Here is an 18,886-nt window from a genome sequence, read left to right on the forward strand (position 1 = left end):
CTAGGCAGACATTTCTTAAAGGCAGAAAGTAATTTTCCGTTTCTCGGAGGCTCGCGTGGCTTCTTTCTGTTGTTATCTTCAGATTTGCGCGCCAGATAGCTGTATCAGATACAACGTAGTACAAATTAACATCTTGCCCTGCTTCTGGGGAAACATATACCATATCTGTGGTAATTACTTCACAGACATTAGCAGTGAGAAGAATAGGAAAGGAAGGAGAATGCAACAAGACCATAGTTAATGTATAAATCCACACACTCCCACCACCACTAAGAAAACCCCTACCAAGCTCTGGTTTGAAGTAAAGATTAAGCAGGACGTCATGCTGATGCGTTAAGAAGCCATGGTTTCGGTTTCGTACTGTCATTGACCTAATCATCCTGAGCGACTAAGACAGGGGAGGGGACCTTTTTCTACCTGGAAGTTTTCGCAGAACCTTGCAGGAGCCACAAGCCAGAAGTGGGCGTTTCTAAGACAAAAGTGGTTAGAAACAATGGAAGGGACTTTTATCTTGATACAGTAGATCAGACTTCCTCAACCTCGACCCTCTAGATGTTTTGAGACTACAGTTCCCATCATCCCTGACTTCTGGTCCTGCTAGCTAGCGATCATGGGAGTTGTAGGCCAAAACATCTGAAGGGCCGAGGTTGAGGAAGCCTGCAGTAGCGGCTATCTACCAGCCGCACAAGTCTTACACACGTCGCCCTTTCCATCCTCCATCAAAACAAGGAAGAGATACAGTATTGTCATTGTGCAAGGACCCATTCTGTCAGGGGAAAGCACTCTGTACAGAGCAGGGCTACTGAGGGGGCATGGCCAGGAAGAGTCCCAAGGACCGGTGAGAGGGGCTACATTTAGCGCCCCCCCCCCGGCCCAAGTTTCCCCATACCTAAACTCTGAGAAAAAGAACTGGATGTAGTTTAACTTGACATGAAAAAATACATTTATGAATCGCTAATAGGAACGTCTGTCTATTTAGTTATTTATTTAGAAACCCTTTGTGTTTTAAGTTTAGGCTGGTTTGCAATTGCATTTACGACTTTTAAAGGCAGTGTTCCATCTTGGTGGAAATAGCCCGGTGCACCAACTTGCTTGTAAAAAAGAAAAATGTTCTGTGTGTTCCTAGGTTTCCAGGTTCAGTGGCCAAGATGGCACAGTGGAACCAGCTGCAGCAGCTGGACACCCGGTATTTGGAGCAGCTCCACCAGCTCTACAGCGACAGCTTTCCGATGGAGCTGCGGCAGTTCCTTGCGCCCTGGATAGAGAGCCAGGACTGGTGAGCCATTGGACTTTTCTCAGAATTTGTGCCTGTGTACACCCACACAGAGAAATTGAGTGGCTGGCTTTGCGTGAGATCCTTTCCTAACGCCAGAGCTCTGCAAATCGACATAGGAAAAATTAAAAGGGGGTGTTCTGATGGAAACAAATTTTGTTGCACAGTAAAATGCCATTCTTTAATTGGTTGACCCAGGGGTGCTCAGCCTCTCTCTTCTTGGAGACCCAGAGCATGGCCATGCATGTATTGCACTATGCAAACTGACCCCCGTATGCATGATCAAGTTAAGAGGCTTTTTAGTGGTGGAGGGTCACCACTGAAGCAAGGTTCCCATCTCTATAGAGTCTTAGTGCTGCCCAGTCAGTATGAAAGAGGGAGCTTTTCAGCCACTGAGAAGAAGTCTTCTCACACTTTGTGCTGATTGGAGCCAATCAAAGTGAAAGGAGAGAAGTCAGCCATGAGGGTTAGCTCCTAGGGTCACTCTGGAGGAAGCTGAGGTCACTGAGGAGGAGTTGTGCTGTTTGCTCCAAAAGTAACATGATGAAAGTGTGGAGTTATTTCTTCCTTGCAATCTTTCTTTCTTGCATTTTTGTTTAAAACACCAACTTGAACAATATTTTGCAGAGAGACATTGAGGGCCAGGCAAAACTGCTCTGGGGATTGAACCTAACCTACAGGCTGCTGGTTTAATGATCTAGATCAAGGGTGGGGAATCTTTGGCCCTCCAGATGCTGTTGGGACTCCCAATACCCATCAAGCCCAGCCAGCACGATTAATGGGCAGGGATGATGGGAGTCGGAATCCAACAATATCATGGGGGGGGGGGCACACACAAGCTCCTAATCCCTGATCTAAATGCTCAAACCATCATGACCTTCCAATTGGCATCCTGTAAATTCTTTATTATGATAAAGCATTGTGGCTTATAGCTGAAATCCTGATATTTCCAAGAACCTTCACTTTGTGGGCGTATTCTCTTGAGCGAGAGTTTGCTCTTGATTACATTCTTGCAAAACTCGCTGGAAATTCCCAGAAACCTTTTTGCCTTTTGAAAAACATACAGAAGCTTCCTGATATTAATTGTGCTTCCTGTTTCTAATGGAAGAAGTGGCATTTGTGGAATGAAACCGAGAGGAGATTCCTGGCCTCCGGAATCGCCTCCTCCGTTTTCAACATTGTGACTGAGAGGTGCTGTTAATTATGAAGCCAAAGCTTGGATTAGTGTCCAGAAGTACAAAAAACACTTTGGGGAGGGGGACAATATAAAGATGTGAGTGTTGATACCCCAAACCAGCCCGATGAGGACCTGAGAATGCTGGCTGGTTGGGGCATAGGAGGATGGGAATCCCACTCTGATGCCATTATAGACAGTCATGACTTCTCCTAAATAATTCTGGGAGCTGTAGTTCTTTAGAGAGTTGTTATGCGCCCCTATTCCCTACCCAGAACTACAATTCCCAGGGTTCCCTGTGAAGGGGGACTGATTGCTAAATTCTGAGAATCATACAGAATTGTAGGGCTGAAAGGGGCCCTGAAGATCGATTCATCCACCCCCTGCAATCCAGGAATATGCAGCTGTCCCATAATGGTGATTGAATCTGCAACTTTGACATTATCAGAACCAAATATGGATATCAGAAATATCCAGAATTGTAGCTCTGTGAGGGGAATAGGCTTGACTGTGTTAAAGTAGTATAATAGCGCTTCAAATGTGTGGTGCGGACGTGGCCTGGTGTGAAGAAGGAGCACTTGGCACTACAGTGTTGTTGTTTTTTGTCATGCCCCAGGCACTGTTTTTGTTAAGCCTTGTTTCCTTCTGATCTGTACAGGGCCTATGCTGCCAGCAAGGAGTCCCACGCCACGTTGGTGTTCCACAACCTCCTGGGTGAAATTGACCAGCAGTACAGCCGCTTCTTACAGGAATCCAATGTCCTCTACCAGCACAACCTGCGCCGGATCAAGCAGTTCCTGCAGGTAGGAGGAGCTGGCAGGTCCTGGGCTTGGGAGGGTCTTGTGTTTTGTGGGCACCCGCACCCCCCCAAAAAAGTGCCAACCCAAGTCATAAAACTCGGGAGATGGAAGTGTCTGGGAATGATGGTGTTCAATCCACTCTTGACAGGAGGCAGTGATGAAGGTCACCAACTTAGATGGCTTCAAAAGAGGATTGGACAGATCCATAGAGGAGAGAGCAATCGATGGCTACTAAGTTGGATTTATAGGAACTACTACAAACTATCTGAAAGAGTAGGATGGCAGGAGAGCGTTGGATTTTGTCCTTGCATAGAGCATCGCTGAAATTTGCAAGGCCAGATTTGATGGAATAGTTTGATGGTTTAGGGAACTCTTAATAGCACAGATTAAAGAGAGATGTTGAGCCCTGAGCTTGGGAGCAATGCCCACGAGAGGCTTATTTTAGCTTTTACGATGACATCCTGTTGGACATAAATTCTCGGCTGCTCATGCTGGGCACCCAGCATATATTTTCACCTGCTGCCCTGAATCTGAAACCAGCACGTAACACTTCTTTTACGTGCTCCCATAGAAGAAGTGCCTAACTGCCCAGTTGCTGCATTCCTCCAAATCAAGGCTGGGTTTCTTAAGAAAAGCTTGGCACCCTCACCTAGGTTTTGCTCTCCCTGTGTGGCAGTCATTCATTCCGTTCCTGTTCCTCTTCCTCTCTTACAGAGCAGGTACCTGGAGAAGCCCATGGAGATTGCCCGCATTGTGGCCCGCTGCCTCTGGGAGGAGAACCGGCTGTTGCAGACAGCAGCCACGGCAGCCCAGGTGAGAGGATGCTGTCGGGAGCAGCTTGTTCAGCTGTTGCCACCATTTCCCGTAAGGGACTCGCCAGCCGCGTGGGTGTTTAGAACACGAGCCAAGCAGTGAATCACATTGATGGCTCTTGGTGCAAATACACATTGATCAGTGCATCCTCCTGTGTCCATATGCTGCTACTGCTGTTTGCAGCAGGGAGGGAGAAACCTGGGACCCTCCAAAAGTTTTCAGGAGTATGGCACACACACCATCCATTGAACACGCTGGCGGGGGCTGACGGGAATTGGGAGGCCCAACCCGTTCCCTGTCCTTGGGTTATAAGGGGTAAAAAGCTTGATGGACGGGCCTTTCCTTTGATGTTTCTTCCAAAGCCTACACCTTTGCATGCCAGGAAGCAGTGCCTCGCAGCTAGGGTAGCACACACCGCCTAAAACGGGTCCCTGCACGCTTTTGCCTCGGTTGCCGCAACACGCCTTGAGCTTTTCCCTTGTCAATATTTCTTTTCTGCGTTCGGGTTTGAAATGCAGCCATTTTTAAATTCTGTGGCTGGAACGGTTGAAAGGCAGCGTGGTCTTGCAGGTGTTGGCCCCCCAGGGTGGATCATTCAGCACAGTATTTCCTTTTGCCATGAGACAAGCCTGTGCAGCTGTATGCTACTGAGCAGAGCAAATGGCCCGCTGGCCTGTGCCAGCTTGAAGCTTCACCATGGGGGGGGGGGGAGGAAGCAGCACCAAAAGAGCTCCTGCACTGACATTATCCTCTTTCCTTGAGTGAGCACACTCAAGGGCCAATGCTAGGCAACTCTGGGTGTTCAGTCAACACACCCACACCCCGTGGCTTCTTGTTCACCCTTTTTTATTATGCAGCTCAGCTGTTTTCTCCTAGGCAAAGTCAAAGAGGTCTTTAAATGCCATTCCCAGCACTCATCAGGATTTTCTCTGTGGACACCTCAGGGCTTACTCTGATTTGCTAATGTCTCAGTCTGGATCAGAATGTATTTACCATGTGATAGTCTCTCCCAGGTTTGCTCTTCTTAAAAAGAATAAAAGAAATTGCAGCCATGAAGGGCCTCAGTCTGGATCAAGGCAACAGCAGGGCAGCAGGAGGCTGGCTTTCCCTCCTTCTCATTTGCTGTTTTCTTCAGAAGGTGTAATTTGCTGCAGTGGCCCCTTCAGAAGCAAATAGCGGGGGGTTGGGGGGGAAGGGTGCTTACAGTATGAAAACAGCACAGGCGGAAATGTCAGGTGTTCCTTTGCTGTGTATCGTCATCCCAATCTGTGTTGGGGAACAGAACTCCCTGCAGATGCAGGTTGAAAAATGCATGAAAAGGTAGGATAGATTCTTAATAAAAGGAACCCCCTGCTTGTCTCATACCAGAGAGAAGCTCTTTGCCTTCATCTCAACAGATACAGGGGCAATGTTGGTGGAACCAACACTGCTGGCACGTCCACCTCTGCTTAACTCCCAGTGTGTCCCCTGTTTTGACAAGGCGTGACAAAACGCTGGCTAGACAATTCCACAGACACCCCCCAGGGGAAAACGCTGCCACCTCTAAACTGGCTGGCTTGTTGCGGTGTTCAGGAATGAGGCAGGTGCCAAGGCATGCTGCCTGATTTCTCCTGCTTTGCACCTTCCTGGCAGGAACAGGGATAGGTGAGCCAGGATGCTTCCTGCTAATGCCCAAATGTTTTGTTTGGTTTGATGACCCGAAGCCATGTTCACTTGTTGATTTGTGGCTTGTGTGGGAACAAAAATTCAACCAGTCCCAGATTCAGATTTAGCAGGAAACAGAGCCTCCAGGGTTTTTTTATCCCGTTCACACTGGGGAGGAGCAAGGGAGGATCAACCTGATAGCATGTACCCGGCAAAGGGACACACAACTCAGTGGATGAGTAGGCGGTCCAAGCTCTGGCAGGGGTGGGAATGTCCCTTGCCTGAAATCCAGGAGAGCCATTGTCAGTCAGGCAGAGGATACCGAGCCACGTGGACCGGTGACCAGAGCTCAACGTTCACGTGTGTGTTCCTGTTAAGTTACAGTAAGCCAGAAAGTCTGGTTTATTACATTTACACTCGGCCAAAACTGATTTATGAACTTCTTTTATATGGCTTAAAATCTCTTAATGTCTTATCTCTCTCCTCCTCCCCACTTTAATACAGCAAGGTGGGCAGGCAAACCACCCTACGGCTGCCGTGGTGACGGAGAAGCAACAGATGCTGGAGCAACACTTGCAAGATGTCAGGAAAAGGGTGCAGGTAGGTGGGAGAGCTGCTCTCTCTCTCTCTCGCTCCAAAGTTTCAAGCTTGCCTAGAGTTTGTGACTCCTCCCCAACCTCCTATTCCTTGGCTTTTTCTTGCAGGACTTGGAGCAAAAGATGAAAGTGGTGGAAAACCTCCAGGATGACTTTGACTTCAACTACAAGACCTTGAAGAGTCAAGGCGGTAGGTGGGAGCTTGCTGGGGGAAAGGGGATAACAACTTTTCCATCGCGGCAAAGTCATGGATGGGGAGTAGCCCTTCGGTCCTCATCCTTTGGGGAGCAAGGGGGCTCGTGCAGCCCAGGCGCTTAACTTTCCTTTTAAATCAGGGGAGCTTCTGGCCTGCAGACTTCACGAGGCATGCCTGGCCTCAGCATTGGGTCTGCCAGGGCATTTCTGCCAAGCCACACCAGCCTGCGTCACTCCCGATGTCGGGTTGCGGGGCAGGTAAGGATGCGCTGAGCCAAAAGGGCTTGCAAAGCCCTCTACGCAGCGCTCCAAAATACACGTCAGTGAACTGATAGCCGGGCATCACACTTTCACGTGAGCTCTGCAACTTTGGGTGGGCAAACGTCATTCGCCTGACACCATCGCACACCTGTCACACTTGGCATGCAGAGGGTGGGTGGGTGAAGATAATAATCTGGCCTGCTGGCCAGATCCAGTTCACCACTCCTGTGAACCTTGTAGACTGGCTGCAGTTCTCACCAGGAACATGATGCCCATCATCTCCCGAATCTGTCCTACACGGGGCTGCTGAAGAGGAACAGGATGCCCAAATGCCTAAAGAGGAATTAGGCCAGCCTTTCTTAATCTGGTGCCCCTCCATCTGTTGCTTTAGGCCAGGCATAGGCAAATTCGGCCCTCCAGATGTTTTCGGACTACAATTCCCATCATCCCTGACCACTGGTCCTGTTAACTAGGGATCATGGGAGTTGTAGTCTCAAAACACCTGGAGGGCCGAGTTTGCCTTTGCCTGCTTTAGACTATAGCTCCCACCATCCCTGGCCGTTGGGCCATGTTGGCTAGGACAGGTGGTAGCTGGGAGTCCCCAACAGCATCTGAATTAGGCTGACCAATACAGGTGTGCAGAGGGGAAGAACTAAGAAACTCCAGGAGCCTCTGACATGTTTCCCTGCCCCTCTCCCGCTGCTTTTCTTTAGACATGCAGGACCTGAACGGGAACAACCAGTCGGTGACGCGGCAGAAGATGCAGCAGCTGGAGCAGATGCTGACAGCCCTGGATCAGATGCGGAGGGTAAGTAAGGGCGGCTCCTCCCCAGCTCCAAAAAACCCCACCTGAACTGCTATCGACTAAGGCGGAATGATGTGGAATATGCCTGGTTTTGCAGCAAGTGGCCCGGGAGAAAAGCACCCAGCTTTAGTCCATGCTGAACATTGATGCTTATAGCAAGCCAAGGGGCATCGCCTTTCTGTCTCTAATAGGGATGAGTCACACACCATGATTATTTAACTCCATGTCTCTTGGCCAGGTGACTTGCTGCTGGATGTGCAAGCTGGCTCCATTTCAGACAACGACATTTCAGATTTCCTTACTTGATGCAAAAGTCTCTATCTCTGGAGTTCGCCTCTATCATACATGAAAACCACGGAGAGGCAAGTTTGCATGTAAACAGAGGAAGCAGAATGGAGTCCTGAATGTTGCTGCTTCCTTCCTCACCTAGGGGATTGTGAGCGAGCTGGCTGGGCTCTTGTCGGCCATGGAGTACGTGCAGAAGACGCTGGTCGACGACGAGTTGGCTGACTGGAAGAGGAGGCAGCAGATCGCATGCATCGGTGGCCCACCCAACATCTGCCTTGACCGCCTAGAGAACTGGTGAGAGCCGAGTGCCCTTGACTGCCCACTACCTTTTCAAGGCTTCCAAAGCGAGAATCTGGTTGAGAGTGGATTGTCCTTACTTTAATACACCTCAAAGCAGAGGAGGGTGTTAGGAGCCACAGAGCAGCATTGACCAAATGTGGAGGACAGAACAGGCAAAGATCAAATTTGGCCCTCCAGTTCTCTCTGTCTGGCCCTTGGACAGGCTGCTTCCTGTCAGAGCAAGTACTGGGCTTAGCTGAGCCATAGTGGTCCTTTGCTTGCAGAGATTTGGGTGGAACGTGGCACCGGTGAGGTTTCCCAAAGGGGAGCGCACAGCTGTTCAAAAGCATTATCAAGACAATGTCCAGTTAACACAGTAGTGTTGTTTTTAAGACGTGTGTGTGTGTAGCTCACTTTCTTCTCCCTCGCCGCAGGATCACGTCCCTTGCCGAGTCGCAGCTTCAGACCCGCCAGCAGATCAAGAAGCTCGAGGAGCTCCAGCAGAAGGTCTCCTACAAGGGCGACCCCATCGTTCAGCACCGGCCCTTGCTGGAGGAGCGCATCGTGGAGCTATTCAGGAACCTCATGAAGAGGTATGTTGGCCTGCTGCCCTTGTGTGTACGGGAAAGGTGCCATCCCCTGAGGCTATGGGGTGGGATGCTGCTGCCAAGAGCATGTTCATCTGGGAACCTTCTGCTGAATCTGGAAGTTTGGACCAGCACCCAATTCCCACCACTGACTTCTCTCTCTCTGTTACCACCCCCACCCCGCCCACAGTGCATTTGTGGTGGAGCGCCAGCCCTGTATGCCAATGCACCCGGATCGCCCACTGGTTATCAAAACTGGAGTACAGTTCACAACAAAAGTGCGGTGAGTTGTTGGTGTTGTGTGTGTGCATGCATTATATAGGGCGGAGGGTCAGCTATATGTTGCTGAATCTTGCAAGGCTTAGGGCAGATAAAATAAAGTAGTTCTTTACGTGGCCCATAGTCAAACTGTGGAACTCACTCCTGCAGGAAGCAGTGATATGCCACCAACTTGGATGGCTTTAACAGAGGGTTGGGCAAATTCATGGAGGAAGAGAGGGCTGTCATTCTAGCTAGGATGGTTGTGCTCTGCTTTCCACGGTTGGAGGCAGCAGTACTTCTGAATACCAGTTGCTGAAAACCACAGGAGGGGAGAGTGGCTCTTGTGCTCGAGTCCTCCGTGCGGGTTTCCTCTTGGGGTATCTTGTCAGCCACTGTGAGAACGGGATGCTGGACTAGATGGGACATTGACCTGATCCAGCAGGCTGTTCTGATGTTCTGCGTACCTTCTACACTTAAAATTCTGCGTCAGAAAATCGGCATTCTGCAACAGTATAAATTATACAGACTTTGCGTGTATGTGCTTGGCTTTTCACATTTTATTCCACTTCTGCTAGGCTTGGGGAGAGGGGCAAAATGGGGAAAAGACAGGGAACCTCATGTGCTGTTGGGAATCCTTCTCAGCCTCTCTTTCCTCCCTACTCACAACCGCCTCCCATTCTAGCTTCTGAGGCTTAAACTGGGCAATACCCACATATTTTCAAGTTTGTTAGTACAGCCTAGAAACTTGTTTTTTGTCTCCTCTTCCCCAAAAAAGGTGTAGATGGGATTCTCAAGCACAGTGCGATTAAGCGTCACAGTGGTGATATATTGAAGCTCTCTTGCCTGAAAAGCATCTGTACACAGTGAAACTAGTTTCAATGGACGTGGACTGTGTTCTCCTTGTTAACCTGGTGCCCCTTCCAAGGGGCAGCAGCTGCCCAGCTGGTCCCCCCCCCCAAAAAAAACCCCCAACCATTTGGAGCATATGAATAGCATATGAAGGATAGGGGTGCATGGAGAAAGGGTGAGATTTGTGTCTTTGGAAGCTAACGTGAAGTTTTGACTTCTGCAGGTTACTGGTTAAATTTCCTGAGCTGAACTACCAGCTGAAAATCAAAGTTTGCATTGACAAGTAAGTCCAGCCCTTTTCATGAACAAACTTGAAGGCAGGGATTGTGGGCAGAGGTTCCTTTAAATATATATAACTGACTTTCTGGCTCACGCTGGTCAAACCATGGCTTAGTGCTGGCTCCTGGGGGTTGTTTTAGATCATGACTGCTTTGCTCCACCTCTGATCCTGCTGTGTCGCTGTGAGCTGAGCCTTGGTTTGCCTGAGTGTTCCACCTGCATCCATTCTTATGGTTTGTCCCGTTTCAGACAAACCATGAGCTGTAACAAAGGTTTGTCCTTGGATCTTTTGCAGCTCATGATTTGCCCCTGGGCTCTTTATAGTTCGGAGTTTATCCAGAGGAGGGAAACCACCAGCCCTAGTTTGAACAGCGCTCTTAAGCCAAAACTATGTCTTAATTCGTAGCAGTGCCAGAGGAAGAGCACAGTGACCACAGCTTCCTATGTAGGAACACCTTGGTACTGAGCCAGCTCTCCCTGCCCATCCTGAAAAAGAGATCAGTTCTTCTGATCCCAAAGTGTGGCAATGATCTTTCCTGGAAGGGGAGGAGAGGCACAGCCCAAACCTGTAAAGCTTGTCTGCTGCAGCAGCAGCTTGAGAGGCCTTTGCAAATATTATTCCTTTAATTATTATGAATATTGATTTGGCTCAGGTTTTGGGTTTGGAGCAATCTTCAGCCTGCCTACCCGCATTCCCTTAAAAGTAGGGAGGAAGGCCCTTTCTTTTCACCTCTGCCCCACAGAACCCCAAGACCTTTTCCCCCAAATGCAGGGGTGAAGAAATCTCTGGCCCGTCCACTTGGACCCCAGCGCCTGCAAGCTTGGCCAGTAATCGGGGGGTGACAGGGATTTGTAGTCCATCAAGAAGCGGAGAGGGCCTCAGGCTAGCCACCCCTGCTCTAATACCTTCCAGTGATGCCATTGTTGTTGTTATTGTTATTATTATTATGCTGACTTCTCTGCCAAACCACACCCTGTCCCTCCTGCTGCGGGGGATAGGTGGAATTTAGGGGTGGTCAAGCGGTGTGCACACACTACAGGTGCTGAGCCAAGGGGGGGCAGCCGTTTCAAAGCCCAGTAAGTTGGGCACTGGGCGTTGGACCTCTCACCTCCTTCTCAAAGCCTAGATAGCATTTTCCCAGTTTGGGAAGGAGGTCAGAGGACTCTTGGACCCTGTCAGAGCCTCTCGCTTCCTTCCCAAAGCCGGAAGCCTCCTTACCTGCCTTTGGGAAGGCAGTTCGAGGTGGGGTGTGTGGGTGTGCCAGTTTTTTGCCTGACACAGGGCCCCATAGCACCCAAGATGGGTGCTGCTGCAAGCCCTTTCTGATTGCTGCGTACAGCAACCGAATCTGAACGTGCCAATTTGACACTCTCCCTCTTTTTCCTTTCACAGGGATTCCGGTGAAGTTGCTGCCCTCCGGGGGTAAGTTGAAGGCACTGCACCCTGTGGCTTCCTCTCTGCTGAGATGCATCTCATGGTTTGCAGGCAGCTGCACTTTGTTTGGGAGGAGGGGGGCAGGATCATTTCATTAGCAGTAAAATAATTTTATTTTAAATCATTATATTCAGTTGCTCAATCGCCTTTTAGGGCACAATGGCTCCCCATCACCACCACGTTCAAGGCAATAGCTATAAAACGCAGAGCAAAACTATCGTCCGGTTAAAACCCATTAAAACAGAGCCCTTAATAAAAAGCAGACTGAAATAAAAATCAACATTTTGTTGGGGGTAATAGCTGGGGAAATGCTGTTTCCAAAGGCTTGCAAAGAAGGGGACCACTAGTGTTTCCTGGGGCGGGGTACAGCTGCAGAATCTGCTTCCGCAAAATGACCACAAACTTGGATGGCTTTAATAAAAGGGGGGTTAGGCAAAATCAGGGAAGATGAGGGCGGTCAGGGGCTTGTATGTGCCAGAGACAGGATGTCCCCGGACACCGGTTTAGCTGGGAATTGCATTTCGGGGAGAGTGCTCTAGTGCTTGAAAGCTGCTTGCAGCCTCCGGCTGGCCGCAGTGAGTACGGGTCACTGGTCTGATCCAGGGCAGCTGCTCTTTACATTCTAACAGATGGGGTTGGTGATGGTTAATAATGGTATTTTAAATGCTAAAACTCACTCAAGACACTCCCCCCATTTTTTTCCCTCCCGCTTTGCCCATCAAGGTCCCGGAAGTTTAACATTCTGGGCACAAACACCAAAGTGATGAATATGGAGGAGTCCAACAATGGGAGCCTCTCTGCAGAGTTCAAGCACCTGGTGAGCGACACAGCATCTTTCCCCTCCCTTGCCCCCCAAAACACTCCCTGGATGCATAGTGTGTCTAATTTATCTCTTTTTTATCTCTCTCTCCCTCACCCCCCAATCACAGACGCTGCGGGAACAGAGGTGTGGTAATGGCGGAAGAGCAAACTGCGACGTGAGTGACCCAGCGCAGCACTGCTGGTGTAAAATGAAATGTTTGAGAGCAGGAGTAGTTACTTCTCTTGCTCCACTGGGAAGTGCTAGCAGCAGAAATCTGTTCTGGGGATGTCCCTTCTCTCTCCACCCCCACCTCCTCACCACCCTCATTCCTCTAGGTTTTCTAAACCATGCCCCTAAATTGTTTACAGACAAGTTATCTCTTGCGAAAGAAAAAGACCAACCCTTGGGAATGGGGAAGTGGTCTCTTTTAGGTTTGACTTTAGGGAAGATCAGTCCTGTGAGCACCTTTTCAAAGGCTGATTCCTTTGTTTGTCTCTCTGCTTAAGGCTAGCTCAGCAGAACTAAAAACGAAACCAAAATTGCAAGTTGCTGCTGTGTTTTTTCCAAAGGGACAAAAAATATATACCCTAGAGAAATATTTATTTTTTTTCCCCGCATTTACTCTCCACTTCCTCCTCAGGCCTCCCTCATCGTCACAGAAGAGCTCCATCTCATCACCTTTGAGACAGAGGTTTACCACCAAGGCCTGAAGATTGACCTAGAGGTGAGCCCTGGTTGTGCCGATTCCCCACAGTCCACCCACTTTACAGGGGTGTGGCGTGTGTGGGTGTGTGTTACAGTTGCACTGGGAATCTACCCTGCCAGAAACCTCCTTTTGTAGTGCTGGTGTGGGTTTCTTGTTGGGAGTTTGCATTGAGCAGAATGCGGGAAAGAAACCATATCAGTAAACTACAACCTATAATTTGCATCCGCAACAATGCTCAAGGGTAGCAGTTTCCAGAAAAATGGAGGAAACGGACAACTCCTATTTTGATGGAGTATGCAGAGCTGTTTGCATATTTCCTTTCCTGCTCCCTCTTTCGAAATAAGTGGAACAGCCCATTCATGAGCCGCCATTGACCAGAATCAGAGCATTTGCCCAGTTAGCTCAGCATTCCCTGCACTAAGAATGTGATGTTCTCCAGATGGTTGTTGAACCACAACTTCCATCAGCACCAGGCGACATGGCAAATGGTCAGGGATCATGGGAGTTCAAGTGTGAAGCATCTGGAGAGTTGGCTGCCCCTGGGCTACACCAACTGGCAGTGTCTCCCCAGGGTTTCAGGCAAGGAGTCCTTCTCAGCCCTATCAGGAGATGCCAGGAATTGATCCTGGGATCTTCTGCATGCAATGCAACTGATGCACCCCTGAGCTGTTGGCCATCGCACTATGCATTGGAATACTTGCGATGGCTCCAAGTTAAGGTGTTGCCCAGTATCCAAAACGTGGACCCTAAATCATGAAAACCTAGACTGACAACATCCATGAAAAAGAACTCAGAAAAACGGAACAGACTGAAACAATGAAGGCAAACTCTAGAGATAAAGTCTCTTGTTGAGTCTCTTAAACCTAACTGCTTGTTGCATGCCTTCTTCCACCTCCCTTTTCCCTTATGGCCATACCAGCATTTGCAGCATGCTTCACTGCAAGAGTTGCAAAGGGGTCCCACGAGTCTCCCTACCTGAAGACAATTAACTTCATAACGATGCATAAGGACTAGAAACTTGGTGGTTTGGTCTGCTGTGAAGCAGGAGCCCGGGGGTGTTTCCTGTTGCCCAGCAGAGACCTGAAAAAGAGAGAGGCTAGTCTGTGAGCTCAAGAGCTGCTGTCTTTCCTTCCCTGTAGACCCATTCCCTCCCTGTGGTGGTGATCTCCAACATTTGCCAGATGCCCAATGCCTGGGCGTCCATCTTGTGGTACAACATGCTGACAAACAACCCCAAGGTACGTTGAATTTCCCAAACCTTGCATGGACAAAAGAGAGGGCGAGAGCAGGAGGGTGTTTTACTTGTTTTTCGTCTGGGTGTGTTGTTTGTTCCTGATTGTGACCGAGTCCCTCTCTTGGCAGAACGTCAACTTCTTCACCAAACCACCCATTGGCACTTGGGACCAGGTGGCCGAAGTGCTCAGCTGGCAGTTCTCCTCTACCACCAAGCGAGGGCTCAGCATAGAGCAACTGACAACACTGGCAGAGAAACTGCTTGGTAACTTAACAAGCTCCTCCCCTTCTTATACGTGGGCCAACGGCAGGGAACCTTGATCAGCAGTGCAAGGGCCACATGCCCTTCCAGCCAACTTTCCGGGGGCCACTTTGCCAGGGGTGGACAGGGCCAGAAGCAGAAACAAATGTGGATGTTACCTTTGTGCCGTAAGCTTCCACCTCGGAACACGCCCCTCTCTGCCCTCCTGTCCAGGCAACCAGCAAACATTATCAAACTTTGGCGGCACTTTCTCGTCAGGCAAAAACACTCAAGGAGTGTGAAGCAGATCCTGTGAGGGTTGTGGCCTTGGGGGAAGTCCAGAGAGGCCTGGAGGGGCATGAGGTTCCCCATCCCTGATGTGGGTCATAAGGAGTTGCTGTCTTCCCATCTGAGCTACCTGAGCTACCTAGCCTAGGGGTTAACTGGGAGAAGAGCCTTGCCCAGGTGCACAAGCAGAAATCCCTTTTTAGCTGTGGGATTCAAACTTGGGACCAAAGCATGTGCAAAAAGTGTTGGCATGTTGAATGCCTGGAAGCCAAAATATCAAATATTCAAGTTGGCGTCGGTTTAGAAAAGCCCGGGCAAGCCTTTTAAGAATAGCGTGTGTGTTAAACTTTCCCCCCCAGTGTGCTTCCTTTTAAAAATGCCTTTCCTCCAAGGAACACGAGGTGACAGACATGTGGATGTTTGTACACACACACACACACACACACACACTCACACACACACACTTATCCTCACAAAAATCTTGTGAAGTAGGTTAGGCTGAGAAGCAGCAACTTGCCCAAGATCCCCAGTGTACTTTGTGGCTGACAGGGGTGCCAAATTGAACAAAATATGGGGGGCAAGTAAGCCCCCCTCCCCATAATAAATCACATGATGCGGCGCACGCATACCATTTGAATGGCAATGCCCAACAACTTTAGGGGTGCAGCCCCCTCAAATGGGGGCTGAAGGGGCCTTGGCCTCTATGCGTTGGCTCCTATGGTGGCTGAGGGGTGGGAATGGGTGGGATTTGAACCTGGCCCTGCTAGGCCCTCGCCTGAGGCTCTAACTACTACACCAGCTCTCTTTAATGATTTTTCTTCCCTCTTACTCTACAGGCCCTGGCGTCAATTACTCTGGATGTCAGATAACATGGGCGAAGTTCTGCAAGGTAGGGGCTTTTGGAAAGCTTAGGTGCGGCCTTGGGAGGGGCCCAAGGTGCGCCTGCCGTTTTGTTCACATGGGGGCAACCTTTGCTTTTATCGCTGCAGGAGAACATGGCAGGCAAAGGATTCTCTTTCTGGGTCTGGCTGGACAACATCATCGACCTGGTGAAGAAGTACATCTTGGCCCTGTGGAACGAAGGGTGAGCATCTGCCAGAGACGTCACCGCAGTTGCCAGCATCTCTCTCTCCCCAAGAGGCCACTCTGCCTATTCAGTAAACAAAAGAAGCCCTAACAAGTTGGAGAGCAGGGATGGGGAACATGTGGCCCTATAGTGGCTGTTGGGCTCCCAGCTCCCAGTATTCCTGATGGGAACATAGGAAGCTACCTTACACAGTCGTTCCTCGGAAGTCGAACGGAATCCGTTCCGGAAGTCCGTTCGACTTCCAAAACGTTCGGAAACCAAGGTGAGGCTTCTGATTGGCTGCAGGAAGCTCCTGCAGCCAATCGGGAGCTACAGAAGCCCCATTGGACGTTCGGCTTCCAAAAATAGTTCGCAAACCGGAACAGTCACTTCTGGGTTTGCGGCGTTCAGGAACCAAAGCGTTGAGAACTAAACTGTTCAAAAACCAAGGTACGATTGTACTGAGTCAGACCATTAGTTCATCTTGTTGTCTACACATGGAGAGGCAGTGGATTTCCAGGAAGGGGCCTCTCTTCCCAGTTCTACCTGGAGATTGAATCTGGGACCTTCTGCATGCAAAACAGATGCTGTGCCCGTGGCCCTGTAGATCAGGGTTTCCCAAACTTGGGTCTCTGGCTGCTTTTGGACTACAACCCCCATCATCCCTAGCTAGCAGGACCTGTGGGTCAGGGATGATGGGAACTGTAGTCCGAAAACAGCTGGAGACCCAAGTTCGGGAAACCCCGCTGTATGTGATGCTGAATTGGGGCTGATAGGAATCCATCCTTACCTGGAGGGATGCAGACTCCCCATCCCTGTGCTACCTTCCAGTGGAACGTCTTGGTGGCTCCTGACGTTTGGCTTGGTAGGCCAAGGGAAAGGAAAGGAAGCCAATAAAAACCTCATATTTCCTTTCTTCCTCCTCAGGTACATCATGGGATTCATCAGCAAGGAGCGGGAGAGAGCGATCCTGAGCACAAAGCCCCCCGGCACCTTCCTGTTGCGATTCAGTGAGAGCAGCAAGGAGGGTGGGATCACCTTCACCTGGGTGGAGAAGGACATCAGCGGTAAGGAATGCCACTGCAGCTGCCTTATGCTTAGGGCTGAAGCCAGATCTTCCTTTTTATCTATTAATTACGTTTGCCTATGTGTAAAAGCTGCGTTCTTCTCAAGCCCGTTTTCCTTTTTTGGATGATGCACGCACGTATCGCAGCAGGCGAGAAAAGGACACATTCTTCCTTGGAAAGAAAGGCCTCTGTGCTACCAGCAGTTTTTGTTAGTGCTCATATTAAAAATCGTGTTTTTAACAAGATCTGCCTTGTTAATTGGGTGCAGCTTTTTAGCCAATTAACCGTTTTTAGAACCCGGTTACTTGCTCACACGTTGCAGCCCTGCTTATACCAAATCCGGGTAAATCTCAGAGTACTTGGTCCTGACTGTTGTGCCAGTCAACGAAGGAATGAAGAACGCTGCCTTATACAGAGTCAGAGCTTTGGTCCATCTAGCTCAGTGATGTCTACACTGACTGGCAGCGGCGTTCCAGGTACATCAGGTGGAGGACGTTCTCAGCCCTCCCTGGAGATGGCGAGAATTGGACCTGGGATCTTCTGCACACAAAGCAGATGCTCTACCGCTGAGCTATCGCCCTTCCCTCTTACGCAAAGGTCTTTCTCAGCCCTGCAGAGATCCTTTAATCATTGGGATGGCATAGATTGAGCCTACAGCGTTCTGCAGGCAAAGTATATGCTCTGATCCTAAATTACCCCATACTGACACCTTACTTCTTGCAGAAGTTGTACCAGTCATCAGTTGCACACTCCTAAGTAGCATTAACGTACATTCAGCGACACCACAGCAGCTCAGCCAATGGTTAGGGGACAAGCCCATCAATGATGGTCAGTTTTTAGTTTGTCTTGTGATTTAAAAAAAAATATTTTCAACTACCTTGATCTGGTGAAGCTTTGCTGTTGATGTGACTCTGGCTCTCTTCATTTGAGCAAGAAATTGTGCTCCTTTTCATGCTATCCTTGCAAATAATAACTGTCCCCTTTGATCAAATCTCTTGTTTACCCTTTGCTGTAGGGAAGACACAAATCCAGTCGGTGGAGCCGTACACCAAGCAACAGCTCAACAGCATGTCGTTTGCTGAGATTATCATGGGCTATAAGATCATGGATGCCACCAACATCCTGGTCTCCCCCCTTGTCTACTTGTATCCCGATATCCCCAAGGAGGAAGCTTTCGGAAAATACTGCCGCCCTGAGAGCCAAGAGCATCCCGAAGTCACTGACCCAGGTAGTTGTTGGCTTTCCGCGCTTGCTCCAGCTCTTTGGTTCTCCACTTTACAGGGACATTTTTGGATTTTGGCTTTCTCCACAAAAAGGTCTCACGCTGCTAATAAATGTGACTAGCATCCTCTGCCACCCTCTCCAAAATGCAGGGGGCTTGGCTTGTTTATTTTGATTACATCCCCAGCTCTTCCTTTTGTGACCATAACGGGTTGGTGAAAAAAGTGAACAGATGGGAAGCCAGGAAAAAAGCCCGTATGAATTGTTGCCAATTGTCATTGTTGGCTAAAGTCTGACTTGGAGCTTTTTAAAAACTAAAGAGGAGCAAAGGCAAGAACCTTTTCAAATTGAAGTTTGGCATGGCCACTGAGAGTTTTGTATTGTTTGCTGATGCTTCTGGAAACAATATGCACGTTGCTAGTGGTTAAGAAGCCCCAAAAACAGCAGCAGCAGACCCCCTCCCCTCTTGCTCCTACCATAGTTTTGGGGCAATTCTCAGTTCCCCTCTTTTCCACCTCTCCCACCTTCAAATCCTCTCTATGGAGAGGGTTTCAGAGTCATAGCATATTAAAGAGGAGATGCCCCTGCTGCTCTTCGGCACACACCAGCTTATCGAATACCTTCTCCTCTTTCCCCATCCCAAAAACAGGTGCTGCTCCATATCTGAAGACCAAGTTCATCTGTGTGACCCCGTGAGTATTTCCCTCTTTGAAAGGGTTGGGT

General features: G+C 49.4%; 1 protein-coding gene across 8 annotated transcripts in view; it reads left to right on the forward strand.

Annotated features, from left to right (window-relative positions):
* Window positions 1–18,886, forward strand: part of STAT3 (signal transducer and activator of transcription 3) — a gene marked incomplete at its 3' end in the record, with an annotated part of 40,631 nt that overhangs the window by 17,918 nt on the left and 3,827 nt on the right. For 4 of the 8 annotated variants that reach the window (XM_083469686.1, XM_083469688.1, XM_083469687.1 and 1 more), the window contains 21 exons: window positions 1,127–1,276; window positions 3,106–3,250; window positions 3,962–4,060; window positions 6,209–6,304; window positions 6,409–6,490; window positions 7,470–7,564; window positions 7,992–8,143; window positions 8,563–8,721; window positions 8,906–8,998; window positions 10,049–10,108; window positions 11,498–11,527; window positions 12,263–12,356; window positions 12,469–12,516; window positions 12,982–13,065; window positions 14,187–14,285; window positions 14,410–14,545; window positions 15,646–15,698; window positions 15,799–15,893; window positions 16,803–16,942; window positions 17,958–18,170; window positions 18,813–18,855. In XM_083469686.1, the coding sequence (XP_083325812.1) occupies window positions 1,149–1,276; window positions 3,106–3,250; window positions 3,962–4,060; window positions 6,209–6,304; window positions 6,409–6,490; window positions 7,470–7,564; window positions 7,992–8,143; window positions 8,563–8,721; window positions 8,906–8,998; window positions 10,049–10,108; window positions 11,498–11,527; window positions 12,263–12,356; window positions 12,469–12,516; window positions 12,982–13,065; window positions 14,187–14,285; window positions 14,410–14,545; window positions 15,646–15,698; window positions 15,799–15,893; window positions 16,803–16,942; window positions 17,958–18,170; window positions 18,813–18,855 (2,144 nt within the window). In that variant the 5' untranslated portion in view covers window positions 1,127–1,148. Of the gene's footprint in view, window positions 1–1,126; window positions 1,277–3,105; window positions 3,251–3,961; window positions 4,061–6,208; window positions 6,305–6,408; window positions 6,491–7,469; window positions 7,565–7,991; window positions 8,144–8,562; window positions 8,722–8,905; window positions 8,999–10,048; window positions 10,109–11,497; window positions 11,528–12,262; window positions 12,357–12,468; window positions 12,517–12,981; window positions 13,066–14,186; window positions 14,286–14,409; window positions 14,546–15,645; window positions 15,699–15,798; window positions 15,894–16,802; window positions 16,943–17,957; window positions 18,174–18,812; window positions 18,860–18,886 lie in introns of those variants that run through there. The other 4 variants (XM_083469683.1, XM_083469684.1, XM_083469685.1 and 1 more) reach the window with 2 other exon arrangements.

The sequence above is a fragment of the Podarcis liolepis genome, assembly GCF_965112155.1.
Source record: "Podarcis liolepis genome assembly, chromosome: 13".
Lineage (NCBI taxonomy): Eukaryota > Metazoa > Chordata > Lepidosauria > Squamata > Lacertidae > Podarcis > Podarcis liolepis.